Genomic DNA, 19094 nt, shown 5'->3' on the forward strand with positions numbered 1-19094 from the left:
GCCACATCGTTAGACGTCTTTATTAAAACTTGCAAAATGCAAACACATAATGCATCCACCGAACAGGACTCTTCTCAGCTGAATCATTCTGCACTGCATGAATTTAACAAGTGTATGTGAGGAAAGAGAGAGAGAGAGAGAGAGAGAGAGAGAGAGAGAGAGAGAGAGAGAGAGAGAGAGAGAGAGAGAGAGAGAGAGAGAGAGAGAGAGAGAGAGAGAGAGAGAGAGAGACAACTCACTTTGGAGAATCGGTGCGAAGATGAGGAAAACTGCCGCAGTTCCACATTGAAATCTTCGTCATTGGTATCGTCCTCCTCCTCAGTTTCTAAGTGATGGTACCTATCAGATCGTGCTGCGATTGAAAAAAAAAAGAAGTCACATTGAGCTATGATGTAGAATAGTGTCTTAAAATAACTGACATGAGAGCATCCTAACATTTTAAAGTGAAGTTCACTGAAAACTGAACATACTGTCATCTAGCTTGGTCATGAATAATACAATACACAGAACAACTTCTGAAGGAGAAGAAACTGAATGTTTACCTAAATCTATATTGATTTCAAACCATGCAAACAATTTGACAATGAAGAGTCCAAAGCACTAAGCTAGAGCAAATTATTGAAAGTTTTCCAAATAAATGACCAATAATCATATCATCAACCAACTGTGCTTTACTAATATGTGAGCAATCTATCAGTGTGGGAACATCTGCTCCTCCCTTAAGACATAAAATACAGACGCCCTGCTCTGCCTGCATGGACCATGAAGGACAATGACTTCACACTCCTGCTGTCACTCACTGTCAAAGTAGCTAGTGTCATCCTCAGACTCCAGCTGGGGGATGAACTCTGCCTTCTGCCTCAGCAGGCTGTTCCAGTCCAGACTGTGAAAGAACTGGTGGTGCTTGACCTCATACGCCCCGCCTGCTTAAAGATATACATCCAATCAAATTTAAGAAAAACTTAACAGCCTAATGTCCTAAAAAGGCATGAAGCGATGAAGCAACATCCAAAACATTCTATTACTACAGTATGTCTACTTTGGGTATTACATAAAAAAAGGAGGAGTTTTAATTAGGTTGTGATTTTGTTGCATTTCAGAGCTATAGTTTCACTTCCAGTGATGCCAGAAACATGCCACTGGAATCTTTTTGTGTCACCAGAAATTTGTATGTGCACAAACTTGTATAAACTCTCACTGGTAAAGCGTTATTGCAGTGTGTGCTTTTAGCATTTTTTAGCATCCCCGCTGGATTTAGCTTTTTTATATGGGTGGGTGCACATAAGCAATACCAAAGAGATTATGGATTATGCCTGTGAGTGAACTGTAGGTGAGACGACATCTGTTTTAATGGCCAAATGGCATACATTATGAAGAGCCAAACAATAAATAATTATATGTAAATTCAAATTGTGTTTTTTTGTTAATTTTTTTTTTTGTTAGAAATTAGCCAATTAGACATTTTGGTCCCACTTTATATTAAGTATTATGTACTTACATTGAAAAATATGTACAATGTACTTGTGTGCATGTTGTATTGTAAAACACTTTTGCTGCTATTGAGGTGTGATACATACGAGGTAAGGTTAGGGGCTGGTGTGGTGGTATGGGTAGGTTTAAGGGTGGGTTAAGGAATAAGGGAAGGGTCAACAGTGTAATAACAAATGTAATTACATACATTAATTACAGCTGTAATTACATGCAGGTGTTTTTAAAATATAAGTACAATGTAAAAACATGTACACAATAAGTCCATTGTATGAAATTATTAATTTCAATGTAAGTACATAGTAATTAAATCCACTTAATATAAAGTGAGACCGACATTTTATTTACTTGCCAAAAGCAATTTTTACTCACTTTTGGTGCTTGGCAAGTTTTGTTTTGTAGTATTGTTGCAATTATTTGGTACCCTTACCAGTGCCGAGGCGCTCCAGAGGGTTCTGTCTGAGCAGTAGGGTGATCAGCTCCTGAGAATCAGCTGGTGGAGCTTCCTCTCCCTCCGGCCAGTTTATTTCATCTAAGACAAGAAGCAAAGAGTTTCATCCTCACTGACTAAAAGGAACAAAACCAAAAAAATAATTACTTTTCATTCAACATCCTCTCTGGTTTTTTGGGCCTCCACTGTAACATAACCTTTCACTCATCCACAGCACACGACTAATGAATACAGAGAATGTATTTACATATGAATGAAACGCGATTATTAAAATGCATAAACATGCCTACTACTGTACATATAAAAAGACATACATGAAACATCCTAATATCCACTTTAACATGCATCAATTCTAGGAAAGTTCATGAATTTCCAGTATTCATTAGTTATCTGGCATTTTACACTAATCCAAGACCAGGCCCTTGACACAATTGTAATCAACCAAGTTAGAAAAGAAAACTGAGCTTAAAGGCCAGGGGGGTGATATAAATGAGGAGCTGTACTTTGTTTATTTTCCAACTGTCTCTACAGAAACATGTGCCTAACTTTTGAATCACATTAAGAAGCATGAATATGCATCCAAGCCCAGAGCAACAGCAGCTAGCTGTCCTCATTAATTAAGCCTCACACCCACGGTAACCCGTATAACAGAAAACTAACACTAATGGTACTGATGGTATCAGAAACATATGGGGGTTGTTTCAAGATATTTGGCTTAAATGGATAATGAAAGAATCCACATAAACATTTTGGCAGTTTACATTTTTAAGTCCAAATTAAGGACAGAGCAAACATACTGGATTGAAACAAATCGTATGGTTACAAATGATTGAACGTGTATTAAAACAATATATTATTCAAATGGCTTTTTCATAGATAATATTAGAGATAATATCTTCATAAATCTCTTGGAAACAAAACATTATATAAACCTATACACTACCAGTCAAAAGTTACTAATCAATCATTAGAGAATTAGTAGACTGTCTGCTTAATATTTGCTAACACTATGTTGATGGTCCCCCAACAGTTATTCTCCAGTAACATATTCTACATACCCGAACCCGAACACCTAACCCTAACCCAACCCAACAGTCTACTACAGTCTATTCATTCTTTAATGAGAGTTCGTTGACATGCATTTGCAAAGTTACTTATAGTTAGTAGTGTCTAAAGTGGACCATCAAAATAACGAGTAACATATTTTTTTTATGTTTTTGAAAGAAGTCTATTATGCTCACCAAGGCTGCATTTATTTGATTAAAAAAAAATAGCACAAATAAAACACTTCTGAAACATCAATACAATTTCAAATAACCGTTTACTAATTAAAAATCTATTTAAATTAAATTAATTCCTGTGATGGTAAAGCTGATTTTTCAGCAGCCATTACTCTAGTCTTCAGTGTCACATGATCCTTCAGAAATCATTCTAAAATGCTGATTAGATCTTACTGACGTCAAAAAGTACATTATATACTGTACTTCTATAGTACACCATAAACCTTATTAAAAAAATACTAATCTGCCACTTTATTAGGTTGGTTCAACTTCCTGTTAACGCAATCACATAGAAGCAACTCAATGCAGACATGTTCAAGACAAACTCCTGAAGTTCAAACTGAGCATCAGAATGGACAAGAAAGGTGATTTAAGTGCCTCTGAACGTGGCATGGTAGTTAGTCCCAGACGGGCTGGTCTGACCATTTCAGAAACTGGTGATCTACTGGGATTTTCATGCACAACGATATCTAGGGTTCACAGAGAATGGTCAGAAAAAGAAAATAACCAGTGAGGGCAATTCTGTGGCTGAAGATGCCTTGTTGATGCCAGAGGTCAGAGGAGAATGGCCAGACTGGTTCGAGCTGACAGAAAGGCAACAGTCACTGAAATAATCACTTGTTACAACCAAGGTCTGCAGAAGAGCATCTCTGAACGCACAACACATTGAACCTTGAAGCAGATGGGCTACAGCAGCAGAAGACATACCGAGTTCCAATGGGAACAGCAAACTATGGTTACAATTTGCATGGGCTCACCAAAATTGGACAATAGAAGACTGGAAAAATGTTGCCTGGTCTGATGAGTCGGAATTTGGTGTAAGAGTTAAAGGGTTAGTTCACCCAAAAATGAAAATAATGTCATTAATGACTCACCCTCATGTCGTTCTAAGCCCGTAAGACCTCCGTTCATCTTCGGAACACAGTTTAAGATATTTTAGATTTAGTCCGAGAGCTTTCTGTCCGTCCATTGAAACTGTATATACAGTATACTGTCCATGTCCATAAAGGTAATAAAAACATCATCAAAGTAGTCCATGTGACATCAGTGGGTTAGTTAGAAGTTTTTGAAGCATCGAAAATACTTTTTGGTCCAAAAATAACACAAAATAAGACTTTATTCAGCATTGTATTCTCTCCCGGGTCTGTTGTCAATCCTTCACAGTTACGCTGATGGCGTAAGACGCTGATGACGTGTTATCTGGTGCGCCCGAGCTTCATTTATAGACTGAGGGAAACGCACGCTGTAAAAGTGTCTCATCCGCGACATGCACATTTACGCACCATTAAAAAAATGATATCCACGCAAACAATGTAGAATAGCTTGAATATAGCGTGCGTCTCCCTCAGACTGTAAACGAAGCTTGGGCGCACCAGATAACACGTCATCAGCGTCTTACGTCAGCAGCGTCACTGCGGAGTCCTGAACGCAGATTGACAACAGACCCGGGAGAGAATACAATGCTGAATAAAGTCTTATTTTGTGTTATTTTTGGACCAAAAAGTATTTTCGATGCTTCAAAAACTTCTAACTAACCCACTGATGCCACATGGACTACTTTGATGATGTTTTTATTACCTTTATGGACATGGACAGTATACTGTATATACAGTTTCAATGGACGGACAGAAAGCTCTCGGACTAAATCTAAAATATCTTAAACTGTGTTCCGAAGATGAACGGAGGTCTTACGGGCTTAGAACGACATGAGGGTAAGTCATTAATGACATTATTTTCATTTTTGGGTGAACTAACCCTTTAAGGTCAGAATTTGGTGTAAACAACATGAAAGCATGGATCCATCCTGCCTTGTATCAGTGGTTCAGGCTACTGGTGGTGGTGTAATGGTGTAGGGAACTTTTTTTTTTTGGCACACTTTGGGCCCCTTAGTACCAATTGAGCATAATTTAAACCCCACAGGCTACCTGAGTATTGTTGCTAACCATGTCCATCTCTTTATGACCACAATCTTCTAATGGATTTTTCCAATAGGAAAACATGTCATGTCACAAGTTTCAAATAATCTCAAACTGGTTTCTTGAAAATTACAATGAGTTCACTATACTCAAAAGGCCTTCACAGTCACAGATCTTAATCCAATATAGCTCTTTTGGGATGTGGTGGAATGGGAGATTCAAATCATGATGTGCAAATGACAAATCTGCAGCAACTGTGTGATGCTATCATGCCAATATGGACCAAAGTCTCTGAGGAATGTTTATAGCACATTGTTGAATCTATCCCATGAAGAATTAAGGCAGTTCTGAAGGCAAAAGAGGTTCCAACCCAATAATAGTAAGGTGTACTTAAAGGAACACTTCACCCATTTGCATTAGACTTTGTATCTTTAGAAACCCAGTCACATTTTCGAATGGTCATGGTTTATTCCCTTATTTTCCCCTGAGATGGGAGAAATAAGGATTTAAGTGTTCCACTTCCTGCTTTTTATGACGCAAAAATCGTCAATTTGCGTCATAAAAAGCAGGAAGTCAAATTTCTTTGAATAAGGGTAAGACTACAAACACTAGCTCATCATTTATCCAGTAGAAGGCGCTGTTCCGCATGTTTTCAACCCGCCCATAGAGGGATCTCACTCACAGAATGTACATATAGTGTCAGCCATTCTTTATTTGGAAGCTAAAGCTAACAGTTTCTTATTCTGTGGAGAAAGCTGAGTAGTAGCGGTGACCATCCTCTTTTTCCCGGACATGTCCGGCCGTCGAGATCGTCCAAAATGTCCAGGATTCGGCTTTTGCTTTCTGCAGTCGCATTCATAGTTTACATGCACACCTTTTGTTTCAATCTAACTGAACTCATTCCGATTGGTGAATCTGAATGTAGTGTTTACATGAACGCTAAACAAGTGATCGTTTGATGTGCGTTTTAACATTGCTAGGAAAATTCCCGCTCCTCCGTGAGAGATACGAGACCGGTGCGTCTCACAGGCGCCGGCGCCGCTCATCAGTAATCACGCCACCGGGCTCGCATCGTTCTCCGCGGCCGTCAGTCTCGTTCCTGCTCGTCACAGTAAACATAATGAATGGCGACTGTAGAACGCAAAAGCCGAATCCTGGACATTTTGGGCGACATCAAAATACTGGGCAGACTCACGGAGACTCACTAGTAGCATAGCCTTGTTGTTTACTGCGATCTCTTACTGGTAGGCGTGGCCTCCTAGGGCAGCGAAGCAAGTGCATTCTGGGAGTTGTTGTCTTTCATCCCCATAAGCCAAAAATACATTTTCTGGCTTTTCTCAGTCTAGAAGGCTCCAAATTCAAAAATAATTTCACATTTCTTCTACATAAATGACCCATTTTAAATACACATTCATCTTTCCAGAGGTGAAGTGTTCCTTTAATAAAGTGGCCGGTGAGTGTATATGAACTATAATGTTTGTTTTTGGATGACATTGGGATGGCATGAGGACGTTATTTTGATATTTCAAACTATACTGTATGTAACTATGTTCTATCATTGCGGTCTGTAGGACAGGGCTGTTGTTTCAACAAACAAACATTCAACAAACATTGTTGTTTTAAATGAACATGTCTAACATATTTCTTTTGTATCATGGTACACTTAATTTATATGGCAATGTTAAATACTGAATTGCAGCTTAAATTAACATTTTGTTAGAAAACTCACAATTTGCTTCTTTTTATATAAAATAAAAATCACATGTGATTTCATTTGCATAGGACAGCAATGAACAAATCCAGAGAGATCCAGGTTTACAGAATGATAGGTGGAGGATAAGAACAGGAGACTGTAATGTCTGCGGGGTCTTATGCTGATCCTATGAGATACTGATATGCATTAATGAGAAGGAAAATTGAGATTACGCAACACAGCCTGCACCTGCTAAAGCTCTTGCTGCATGAAGCTAGAATGTATTGCATAACAAGAATTCAGAATGTGACTGACCGCTGATGACCTGGCCGAACAGCTCTTCTGGAGTGTCTCCAAAGAATGGTACACAGCCCACCAGAAACTCATACAGGATGATGCCCATTGCCCACCAATCCACAGGCTTCCCATAGCCTTGCCTCAGGATCACTTCTGGAGCAATGTATTCAGGAGTCCCACACACCTGTAGAGAGAAATGTTTGCAGATGTTACAACCCTTTAAGTCCAATGTAACAGGTGATCAGTAGATTTTGATGCTGGAGCCTAGATTGACCAAACCAACACCATAATAAACAAGCCAAGGCCAGCACAGAAATTCATGTTTCTCTAAAGACCAGTGAGAACTTGCATATACTGCTTAGACTAATCTTACAAGTAAGTAATCTATTTTTTTTTTACTTTAAGATTGGTCATAGCTTTTACATTTACACAAAATGTAGATTGGCCTAATTCAAATCTGAAATGTCATGTGAGACCGATTACACCTTGCTTAACTGCTATTTGGTCAGACTACATCTTAAGACACAGTGGCTGTGTTTATGCAACTGGTCCCAAATCTTTAGCAGATATCAATCATAGAGGTTATGACAATGACTATGCGATTTCAAATGAAATATCAAGTTCTCAGGGCTTCCATAGAGAATTGGATCTGTACCTGTTTATCAGAGAACTCCCTAGCATCCTTCTCAATGTGACCCTCATAGAGGTTAGTGGTCATGTTCATCAGGCCAACTTTCGATAGGCCAAAGTCTGTCAGCTTGATGTGTCCCATTGAAGTGACCAACAAACTGTCGTAATGTAATAACACGGGAGACAATACAACAAATAATTAGTCATGTATTAGCATTATCAGAGCAAAACCCTGCTGGAAAAAAACCTGTTCATATCAGCTAAGGATGCCAAGAACTTGATAGCTGATTTGTTGCCAGTCCAATATGGTCTACATACTCTTAACTAGCTTATAGATGGTTTTCCAGGTTGAAACCAGGTCCACTGGCTGCTTGTACCAGCTAACAGGATCTGACCAACTCAAAAGTACTTTAAATCAGCTACCGTATTCTGGTTTTAGTTGGGGATTTTTAGCAGCGAATGGTGCATGTTTCATTTTTGAGCAGCTTACTTGTCTGGTTTGAGATCTCGATGGACTATTCCATAGTTGTGAAGATATTCCAGGGCTAGCACAGTCTCAGCAAAGTACATTCTGGCCATGTCCACAGGGAGAGGACCCATATTCTTAAGCAATGTAGCACAATCCCCTCCTGTCAGGATAGAAAATGTACAAATGAATGCTGCATACAACTCTGGCTTTTTGGCTCCTCCAAACTGTGTATATTAAAATACATTTTATATCAACGTGAGTGCTAATAGTATTTTACATAGAGGACATGTTGCATAAATATATTACATTTGTTTGCTTATATGAAAGTCTAATTTATTTGTTGGTTCATGGGAAAGCACTTTGTACAAACACTTTATTTTACTTTCCAAATTATTACTATTTTTTATTATTATGCTTTTATAAAAATAAATGCTACTTATTGAATTAACTATAATGCTGAAGTTACTTTTTGGAAAAAAAGAAAAAGAAAAGAGATTTACTTTTCGATTTAATTTATTTACATCATTGTACGTAAATACTTAAAAAAATGAGATTATAAAAATGTCAGGCTAGTCTCAGACGTAGCAGGTGGTTCCCAAATGTTGGTAATACTATTATCATTTTATTTATTGGTGCCTGGTCACCCTGCATCCCTGTCAACATGTTACGCTGATACAACATAGCCATGTAATGTACTTTAACTTGTATTAGGGTGTAACAGAATAATGAAACTATTTTCAAAAGTAACATTCTCCAGCACTGCAAATTATGTACATGTGTTACAGCTTACCTTCAACATACTCCATAACCATGCATAGATGTCTGCGTGTCTCAAAGGAGCAATACATGCTGACCACAAAAGGGTTTTCAGCAAAAGTCAGGATGTCTCTCTCCACAAAGGCCTGCTGGATCTGGTTCCTGAGCATCAGGTTCTGCTTGTTGATCTTCTTCATGGCAAAGCGTTGTTTTGTCTCTTTGTGTCTCACTAAATACACCGCACTGTGAAGAAAACATACATTCTTGGATTAAATTAACAGGCATGTGTATGACAATTTAACACGTAGTAACAAGCATAACAGAGAAAACTAATTTAAAGGACTATGCTTTGAAAGAATTATTAGGAATTTGCTTACTGTGCTATATGTACTGCAAACCATTTGTTTAAAATAGTATGTGAAACAAAATGTAGTACTGTCACTTACCCATAAGCCCCATTACTGATCAGTTTGATCATTTCAAAGTCGAGCTCACAGGGTTTGCGCCGGGACCGTAGTGCTGCGCTCAAACTGTGGGACTAGATATACATATGTGTTATGTAGACTTTTAAAAGCAAATTAATCAGAATTCTTAAACTATAAAAATATTTGTATATTTCTTCCTTACATTTGATTTTATTCTAGAAAATGATAACACTTTATTTTAAAGTGTCCTTGTTACACGTTAGATGTAGTTACTGTAGTAATAACTATAAATTACATATATAATTACAAGCAAACCAAACAAATAACTACACCTAAATCCTAATCCTAACCCTAGTACATGTAGTTAATTAATATTACTCAGTACTTAAATGTATAATTACACTGTAACAAGGACACATTGAAGTATAACCAAAATGAAACAGTATATCATAGTTGGTTATTGGTTTTATATTCCATTAATTTCTTAATAACAATTATGATTACAGTAGTTCACTAGTTTGCTGTGTTGGGTAATGTGTTTAGATAAAAGTACTTACACTGACAGACTCATCCGTCTCAGGGGTTTCTGCAATCCCACTGTCATAGCTAGTTAACTGGGCAATTTCTGAAAGACAATGACAATTAATTAGATGCTGGACTAATTTTAAGCAGTGGTTCTCAACCCTTTTCACTCCAAGACCCCCTCCTCTCCAAATCGATAATACAAAAAGGTGCTTCAGGGGTCAATATATTATTTTTATTATTATTAAATCATTGAACAAAATATTTTAACAACAGTAGAGCTGATTCTATAAAGTTTTTTTTCACTGTATATATTTGTGAGAGTCTTCTATGCAGAATGTTTTTTCCATTATTCCAGGGATAACATTAGTGAATAATTTAGCGGGAACATCTCTGACCCCGAATGATTAAAAAAGAAATTCAAAACAAAAGTCACTTTTTCCGAAAGAGTAACTTGGTAGAGCTGACTGCTGACGTTTGTAAATGAGTTAAATGGTGTGGAAATCAACAGTCAAATCTACACGCATCATGAAACATTTACGCTAAAAAACTGCCACTCTAAACAAATCCCAATGATGCAGTTCTCAGGAGTCTACAAAAGTAACCGATGAACAGCAGGAGGTAATGAACTGGAGGGTCGTTCAGCTGTCTCTAAAGAGAACTAAGCCCATCAGAAAGCCCTAACAACAGCTGCCTATCTCCATTTCCAACCATCACACTAAATGATTTGGATGTTCTCCGAGGATTAGAAAGCCTTGGAGGGCTTTGTAACCAACACTGCTTTGGCAGAGTTGGCAAGACAGAGGCATCAAGGTCTACGGGCATATTGTGTTCTCATTACCAATAATGATAATCTTGAGTACAAATTCAGAGATTCGTGACAGAATGTTGTGTCCGTAAAGGCTTTCAGCTAACATTACAAACTAACATTACAATAAATAAAACCCAAAAGAAAGGAAACAAATCATATTTTCTGCACGTAGGCTACTGATGTTGAACATATAGGTGAAACTCGAAAAATTTGAATATCGTGCAAAAGTTCATTTATTTCAGTAATTCAACTTAAAAGGTGAAACTAATATATTATATAGACTAATTACATGCAAAGTGAGATATTTCAAGCCTTTATTTGTTATAATTTTGATGATTATGGAAAACGTTTTCACAATATTCTAATTTTGAATTTGGGGTTTTCATAAGCTGTAAGCCATAATGTAAATCTTATTTTATTAAAAGTTTTGATGTAAACTAGGGAAAATTCAGCAACTAGTTCTTAATCGGAAACATTCAGCCAGATAGCCTATGAATAAAACTTTATTTCCTGATGGACTCTTAAAAAAATGATGTTTATAGTAATCAGCCAATTAAATTGAAACTTTGCCTGTTCTTGCCATTTTTATGTGCAATATGCCCGAAACAGTTTGTGAACCGCCCATTGATGCACCAAGACTACTGGAAACCCATGTATTGAGGTCCTCTTACCCTCAAGTGGGTCCCTCGTCAGACCAAGTTGGCTGATAATGTATCGTGGGATATCGGTCTTGATGCCTTGGCCCTCTTTAGCATGACCCTCTGCAGCCTCCAGGAGATGATAGAACTCTTCAGGGTCAAACTCCTACAAGACAGAACGTATTTATCTTTAACACAAGACTGACCAGACAGTACAAATATATTCTCACTTCTTAAATAACATAGATCAAGTTGTTGTAACAAATGTTTGGTAAACACTGGGAAAATACTAAAGCATTCTGAAGCACATCACAGCAGAAGTCACAAGGCTGATTGAGCCGGACCATATTATTGTTGAGGAACTCTTGTTGACAACCTACCAGACATTCAAGGAGTCGCGCAGGCCTGGCAATGACAATGAGAATCTTCTTCACCAGCTCCTTGATGAAGGTCACCTCTGCACTCTCTGATCGCTCAGTCGACTGCATTACAATAACAGAGCACATCACAAGTGGTCATCAATATGCGTGCATCATTGAACGCATTGATCAGAAACACATTCTAAATTGAAGAATACACAGGGGGGGGGGGGGGGGGGGGTATTTTAAATATAGAGAGTTAGTTTTAGCTCAGAAGAATGAAGAAAACAATATCTCTGAAGGCATAGTTTACCTCCTGAAAGAGCCTTTCCAGTTTATCTGTGAGCTCACAGAAGTATCGTGAAGTAATGAGACCAAGACGGGACTTTTCCAGGCAGTCTCTGGCCAGCTCAATGATCTGGTGGTGTGCGAAGCTGAGGACGCCATCAGCCAGAGGCAAGACGTTCTCAGGGGAGTTGCTTTGGATGATCTCCTTGATGCGCTCCTCCATCTGAGCTGTGGCCTGAAAGGTGGAGAATACAAACCAACAATGAATTCCCCTATAAAGATACAATCACTTGGCACTGAAGATGATTGGTGAAAGTAGGTTACACTTACCTTGGGAAATCTTTCTTTGTACACATGATTCATCATGATAATCTCATGGTCACAGCATGATGGGGATCTTCCAGGACTATCAATGCAATTGAAGAAAAACGCAATTTTCAATATACTGTCATGTCATAAATATTGATGAAAACCGTAATATTAATATTGTGAAAAAAAGAGATGGGCTGTGTCCCAGTTTGCATACATGCGTACATACTTTTAGTGCATAGTAGTATATACTTTGACATACTACAACATCTTCATACCAACATAAAGCCCTTCATGATGATAGAAGACTGCACTGCTTCATGTCATGTTTCTGTCAAGGTTTATTTTCTGATAATGACCAGCTGATTGTAAATTATCTCAAAATTAACTTTTACCTTTTACAATTAAGCTCTAAAAGTTAAAAAAGAACAGTAACACACTCTTTAGCAGTCAAAAAAGTGATGTGGGCAATATTAGCTTAAAAAAAAGGCATATACCATCTTTGGCATACTACTTTCAATACTTTTCAGATGCAGTAATTCTTGTATACTATTCAGGGCAGATAGTATGTGAATTAAGATGTAAAAAAAGAAAGAAAGATCTCAGACCAGTGTTAAAGACAACATCTAAGCTTCCTGTACCTGAGACTGCGGGAGCGTGGCCGCATAGGCGTGACTCTTCTGTGGTCGTCTCCAACAATGCTCTCTGTGTAGAAATGCTTGGACAGGAAGTGGAGCTCATCTGGTGTGGGCTGGAAAGGCAGCTGATGGAGCTTCTCCTGTGATGAACAGGACGACTGGAAATGAAACGAAAATACATTGAAAAAGAAAAGAAAAAAAAGAGAAATGAAATGAAAACAAAATAAGAAAGAAAAGATGCCCACTGATGTGTTAAATTACACATCATTAGGTGGATAATGCAGATGATGGATAAAAATTAAAACACAGCAATGGATTTTTACTATTTTCCTGTTTCTTCATGATGATGCAATCCAACAAAGATGTGGAGTGGAGACCTCAGTCAATACGCAAGTATTTATGTGAGGTACTCAAAAAAGCATGATTAATTAACCCATAAAGCAAATGTCATAATTTACACAATCTAATATTATTCCATATTTGTGACAATCCTAATACCATCCATTTTTGGATGAAATACTCCCTTCATGTAAACATGAGAATCTTAAATTTAATCCAGAATTGACAACTATGACACAAGCTCAACTGCCGCTCTAGGCAAATCACTGTCGTGCCGCCCCCACTTCACTATCACAATTAAACATAATCTTTGAGATGCAAGAGAAAGACTGGCGATTTTGTTTATTGATAAAATTGCACAAAAATAAAAAATCATACACATGCATGTTTTCAGATGTTTTTCTTTTCATATTACAATGTAAAAATGTAGCACGCAGCCACCAGTACAGCTGCCAATGCAAATTCTGCATTGTATTATATAATAAGTACATAATGTACATAAAGTAAATAATGTACAGGTCCGGAATGGCCATCGGAAGATTCGAGAGAACTCCCGGTGGGGCGCTGATAAACTGGGCTGGCAGCAGTAACACTTTGTCATAGAGACAGTTTCACAAGGGACGTGGAAAGTACAAGTCTCTAGTTCATTTTCAATGAAAGACACATAGAAAGCTAAAAATTGGTGGTAGTTCTAGTAGCCGCGAAGCAACGTTGTGCAAGTGGTGCTCGTACACCCGAAATCCCATCACTTGACATATGACATATATTGGTATATAAATATTATGCACGCAATAAGGCGAGCTACATGACTTCACCCCACTTTCTCTCTCACAAATATACAGTACTTAAGTCTGCCTTTCAGAAGTGTGCATGTTGGGCTTTAAAATCATTAGTCATCACCAGAGGTCATCATCTTTTGTATGCATGTCCGGATTATTTAATTCATTTTGATGACATTTTTTTTATGTACATGTTGAGTGTTTTGCATGTACTGCTCTAAGAGGGGTGGGGTTGGAGACGGGAGTGGCACTACTAGGTAGAATGAAGGAAAGTTAATTTAGATTTACAATATCTAATATCTAATATACATATTCAGATAATAGATAACACAATCAGATAATAGATAATAGATCATCTCAATAAATACAAAATAATAATAAATTAAACTGTACTTGAAATCACACTGGTCCAAAATCTTGTTCAACTTAAAAAATAAAATATCCAGCACCGTTCAAAAGTTTGGAGTCTTTTTGAAAGAAGTCTCTTATGCTCACCAAGGCTGCATTTATTTGATTCATATTGAGAATTTTTTTTACAATTTAAAATAACTGTTTTCCATTTCATTCTATTTTTAAAATATAATTTATTCTTCTGATGGCAAAGTTGAATTTTCAGCATCCATTACTTCAGTCTTCAGTGTCACAAGATCCTTCTGAAATTACTGTATTGGAATATGCTGATTTTTGTGGAAATGTAAATATATTTATTTGCAAGTGTAAAGGGGACATTTTCTGTAAACTGAACATTAGTTGGCTGGTGTGGCAGAATCAAATCGCTTGCCATCTCCTGTAAGGATTGGCAGCTGCAGCAACTGTGTCACTAAACAACAACAACCAGAGAGTGAGTGAGTGGATGGGCAGTCTGGCACAGTTTCAGGGACATATTTACCAGCAAACAAATCTGGCGCTGCTCAGAGGCACATGAATCAGACTGGGACAAAGTCATGGCAGCATCTGTTGCCCATGGCAGACAGTCTCAGCCAAGTATCATTTCAGTTGTGCATGTACATGTTAGTGCAAGGACACAGACACAAACCAAAAGCTTCAAAGCATATGAAGCTTGCAATAACGACAACATACAAAGATGGTGGCATGCATTGTATAAATTAAGCTACAAACTATTTTAGTTGATAATTGGAGATCCTACAATGGCTATGTGATATTACTGTAGCTCTGTTCCAAAACCAAGTGAGCTGCACACGCACGCACACGTTTGTTTTGGTATACTTGTGAGGACAATCCATAGGCTTAATGGTTTTTATACTATACAAACTGTATATTATATCCCCTTACACTGCCCCTATCCCTAAACCTACCAATCACAGGAAACATTCTGCATTTTAATATTTGTAATAAATTTGAATTATGTGGACTCATTAAATGTCCTCATAAACCACGTTTAAGTTGTAATACCAATGTTGTACACGTCATTATACAAATTTGTGTCCTCATAAATCACATAAACAAGAGCACACACACACACACACAATCTCACAAAAGTGAGTACATCCCATCACATTTGTGTTTTGTATGTTTTTTCTCAATTGATTTAAGTGCAGTTGTAGTTACTAGGAAACAGTGTTTGTTTACTGTGCTCACGAGCTGAAATCTCGTTGGTGAAGTCTCGTTTTTTTGCTAGTGAGGCGTGGCCTAAGCCAGATCGCGCTATTTATACAGTGTGTTTTGTAGCACTTACTAGAAAGAAGCAGTCAAGCAAAAGGAGGTGACATTAAGTATTTTGTATATTTTTCTCATTTTATTTAAGTGTCGTTGTAGTTACTAGAAAATAGTTTTTTTTCTGTGCTCACGAGCTGAAATCTCGTTGGTGAAGTCTCGTTTTTTCGCTAGTGAGGCGTGGCCTAAGCCAAATCGCGCTATTTATACAGTGTGTTTTGTAGCACTTATTAGAAAGAAGCAGTCAAGCAACAGGAGTTGACATTAACTAAGTATTTTGTATATTTTTCTCATTTTATTTAAGTGTCGTTGTAGTTACTAGGAAACAGTGTTTGTTTACTGTGCTCACGAGCTGAAATCTTGTTGGTGAAGTCTCGTTTGTTCGCGTTTAGTCACGAGGTTTCGCTAGTGAGGTGTGTCCAGCTGTATTCAATAACAACATTTCAGGTGAGTATAAAGTAAGTAGTATACCGCGGCAGCCCTCGTGTGAAGACCGAAGAGTGTGAAGACTGAAGTGTGTGAAGACTGAAGAGTGTAAAGACCGAAGAGTGTAAAGTCAAGTCAACTTTATTTATATAGCGCTTTAACAATATGGATTGTTTCAAAGCAGCTTTACAGTGATAATAGAAAATTAAAGTAACTGATTGTTTTGGCTTTACAGCAGCTCTAGAATAAAGTTATTGTCCAGCTTAAGTTAGTTTTGATTGATTCACTTCCTCGCAACGGTCATTAGTTATTAACTTAGGGGGCGCTAACACGACACGGTTCTAACAGAAAACCCCTAATGCAATCTGGACGCTCATCTGCACAAAACAGGGCCTGGTGGCTCGAGAACGCAAACCATGAAATAGGTTCCAAGGTACAAGCCTGGAAAAATTTATAATACAGAATTTTTTAGCGCTTCCACATAGCCACGTGAACCGGAATTATCCCGACAACGTTTTATCTGTACAGAGGTAAAGGGAAGGGAGGGAGGCCTTCACAGGGGAAATACTAGTTGACACTTTAGGACTGCGTTGTCGTTGTGTCCAGGCGCAGGTCCTTCATCAGAACCAGATATGGCCTGGATCCGGCGGACTGCGGTAAACCTCGGGATAAACAGAGAGACTAATATTAGCGTAGACGCCATCCTTCTTATGATGTACTAAGTACATCAGGGTTTATGGGAAGTGTTCCCGGTTCCGGCTGATCTAAACTATGCAGCGTAACATTGAGTTATAGAAGTCTATAATGTGTTATGTGTATGCTAAGCCAAAGAGATGTGTTTTTAGTCTAGATTTGAACTGACAGAGCGTGTCTGCTTCCCGGACAATGTTAGGAAGATTGTTCCAAAGTTTTGGTGCTAAATAGGACTATAATGCGTTGGTCAAGAACTGGGGAGCTAAACCATTTAGTGCTTTGTAAGTAATCAGCAATATTTTAAAATGTATACGATATTTAATAAGGAGCCAATGCAGAGTTGACAGAACGGGGCTAATATGGTCATACTTCCTGGTTCTGGTAAGAACTCAAGCTGCTGCATTTTGGACCAGCTGTAGTTTGTTTATTAAGCGTGCAGGGCAACCACCCATAATAGCATTACAATAATCTAGCCTTGATGTCATGAACACATTAACTAATTGTTCTGCATTTTTCATTGAGAGCACGTAATTTAGATATATTGTTAAGATGACATTTTTTCGTTTTTATAGATACTAGACACGTGACTTTCAAAGAGCACACCCAGATTCCTAACTCTTCTCATCCCTCCTCCTCCATCAACCCTAACAGCTGACGATTTTGCCACATTCTTCATATAAAAAACAACCACCATCAGCAGCCAATTTACCAAACCACAAACTGACACACACACATTTTACCAGCTAACACACACACTGTACCCTCCTTCTCTCTGCTTTCAGAGGCAGAAGTCTCCAAACTCCTCCTTTGCAATCACCCTACTACCTGTCCGCTTGATCCTATTCCCGCTAAAGTACTTCAAGCCATTTCTTCCTCAGTTGTACCTGCACTCACACACATCATAAACACCTCACTTTACACTGGTACTTTTCCCACAGCATCTAAGCAGGCTCTGGTAACCCCACTGCTTAAGAAACCCACCTTAAATCCAGCACATCTGGAAAATTACAGACCGGTATCCATTCTTCCATTCGTCGCGAAATCAAGTTGTTTTCAACCAGATCTTTTCCTTTCTTACACAGAACAACCTTCTGGACAACAACTAGTCTGGTTTCAAAAGTGGACACTCAACTGAGACTGCCCTGCTCTCTGTAATTGAAGCTCTGAGACTGGCTTGTGGTCCCGGCCAACCTAACACTACACCACAACTTCTCCATTCAGCTAGGTTCGTCATCCATAACTCCATCGAGGTCAGCCAAAAACCTTGGAGCTGTGATTGATCATCTATTGCACTTTCTAGACCACATTGCTAGAACTGCCCGGTCCTGCAGATTTGCCTTATACAACATTAGGAGGATCAGGCCCTTCCTATAAGAGCATGCTACACAACTCCTTGTCCAAGCACTTGTTCTATACAGACTGGACTATTGCAATGCTCTCCTGACAGATCTTCCAGCTTGCACTGTCAAACCTCTGCAACTGATCCAAAATGCTCCAGCTAGAGTGGTCTTTAACGAGCCGAAGAGAGCACACGTCACTCCTCTCCTCACAAAATTGCACTGGTTGCCAGTTGCCGCTTGCAACATATTCAAGTCACAGCCTTTTGCCTACATAACAAAAACTTGCGTTTACTCATTACTTCAGACTTACGTGCCATCCAGAAACTTGCACTCTGCAAGTGAACGCAGTCTTGTGATGCCATCTCAAAGAGGCACAAAATCGCTTTCTCTGACCTTTTTCTGGTCTGTTCCTACTGGTGGAATGACCTGCCCAACTCAACCAGAGCTGCCAAATCCGTGAACCATTTTCAGGTAACGGCTGAAGACGCATCTTTTTTGGCAACACTTGATCCATTAATACTAATATTTTATCTTCTATTCTATATCTATTATCTTTATAAAAAATAATAATAATAAAAACAGTACACGTACTGCGTTAGATTAAACTGGAAAGGGTCATAGCACTTGCAAATAATTGTCCTATTGTTAGTTTAACTGCTTCTATTGTTCTTATTTGTAAGTCGCTTTGGATAAAAGCGTCTGCTAAATGAATAAATGTAAATGTACATGGACTGTGAAAACTGAGGTATTTGAAAATGATGAAGCATCTTTAGTCATGTGATGCATATTGAACCGATAGATATTTATGTTTATACCGATATTGTGCCTGTCATGTGCTATACACTTTTACTAAATATATTACTTTGTACACTC

At 38.2% G+C, this 19094-nt stretch overlaps 1 protein-coding gene across 7 annotated transcripts in view; it reads right to left on the minus strand.

Annotated features, from left to right (window-relative positions):
- The window catches only part of mast4 (microtubule associated serine/threonine kinase family member 4), a 138911-nt gene that overhangs the window by 13407 nt on the left and 106410 nt on the right, over positions 1 to 19094 (minus strand). For 3 of the 7 annotated variants that reach the window (XM_079608349.1, XM_079608346.1, XM_079608351.1), the window contains 14 exons: positions 12974 to 13128; positions 12354 to 12429; positions 12049 to 12258; positions 11757 to 11858; positions 11410 to 11542; positions 9963 to 10030; positions 9427 to 9518; positions 9015 to 9223; positions 8246 to 8384; positions 7781 to 7913; positions 7144 to 7309; positions 1919 to 2020; positions 801 to 923; positions 240 to 352 (listed from right to left, as the gene is read on the minus strand). In XM_079608349.1, the coding sequence (XP_079464475.1) occupies positions 240 to 352; positions 801 to 923; positions 1919 to 2020; positions 7144 to 7309; positions 7781 to 7913; positions 8246 to 8384; positions 9015 to 9223; positions 9427 to 9518; positions 9963 to 10030; positions 11410 to 11542; positions 11757 to 11858; positions 12049 to 12258; positions 12354 to 12429; positions 12974 to 13128 (1821 nt within the window). Of the gene's footprint in view, positions 1 to 239; positions 353 to 800; positions 927 to 1918; positions 2021 to 7143; positions 7310 to 7780; positions 7914 to 8245; positions 8385 to 9014; positions 9224 to 9426; positions 9519 to 9962; positions 10031 to 11409; positions 11543 to 11756; positions 11859 to 12048; positions 12259 to 12353; positions 12430 to 12973; positions 13129 to 19094 lie in introns of all 7 variants that reach the window. The other 4 variants (XM_079608348.1, XM_079608345.1, XM_079608350.1 and 1 more) reach the window with 2 other exon arrangements.

This window comes from Phoxinus phoxinus (genome assembly GCF_949152265.1).
Source record: "Phoxinus phoxinus genome assembly, chromosome: 3".
Taxonomy (NCBI): domain Eukaryota; kingdom Metazoa; phylum Chordata; class Actinopteri; order Cypriniformes; family Leuciscidae; genus Phoxinus; species Phoxinus phoxinus.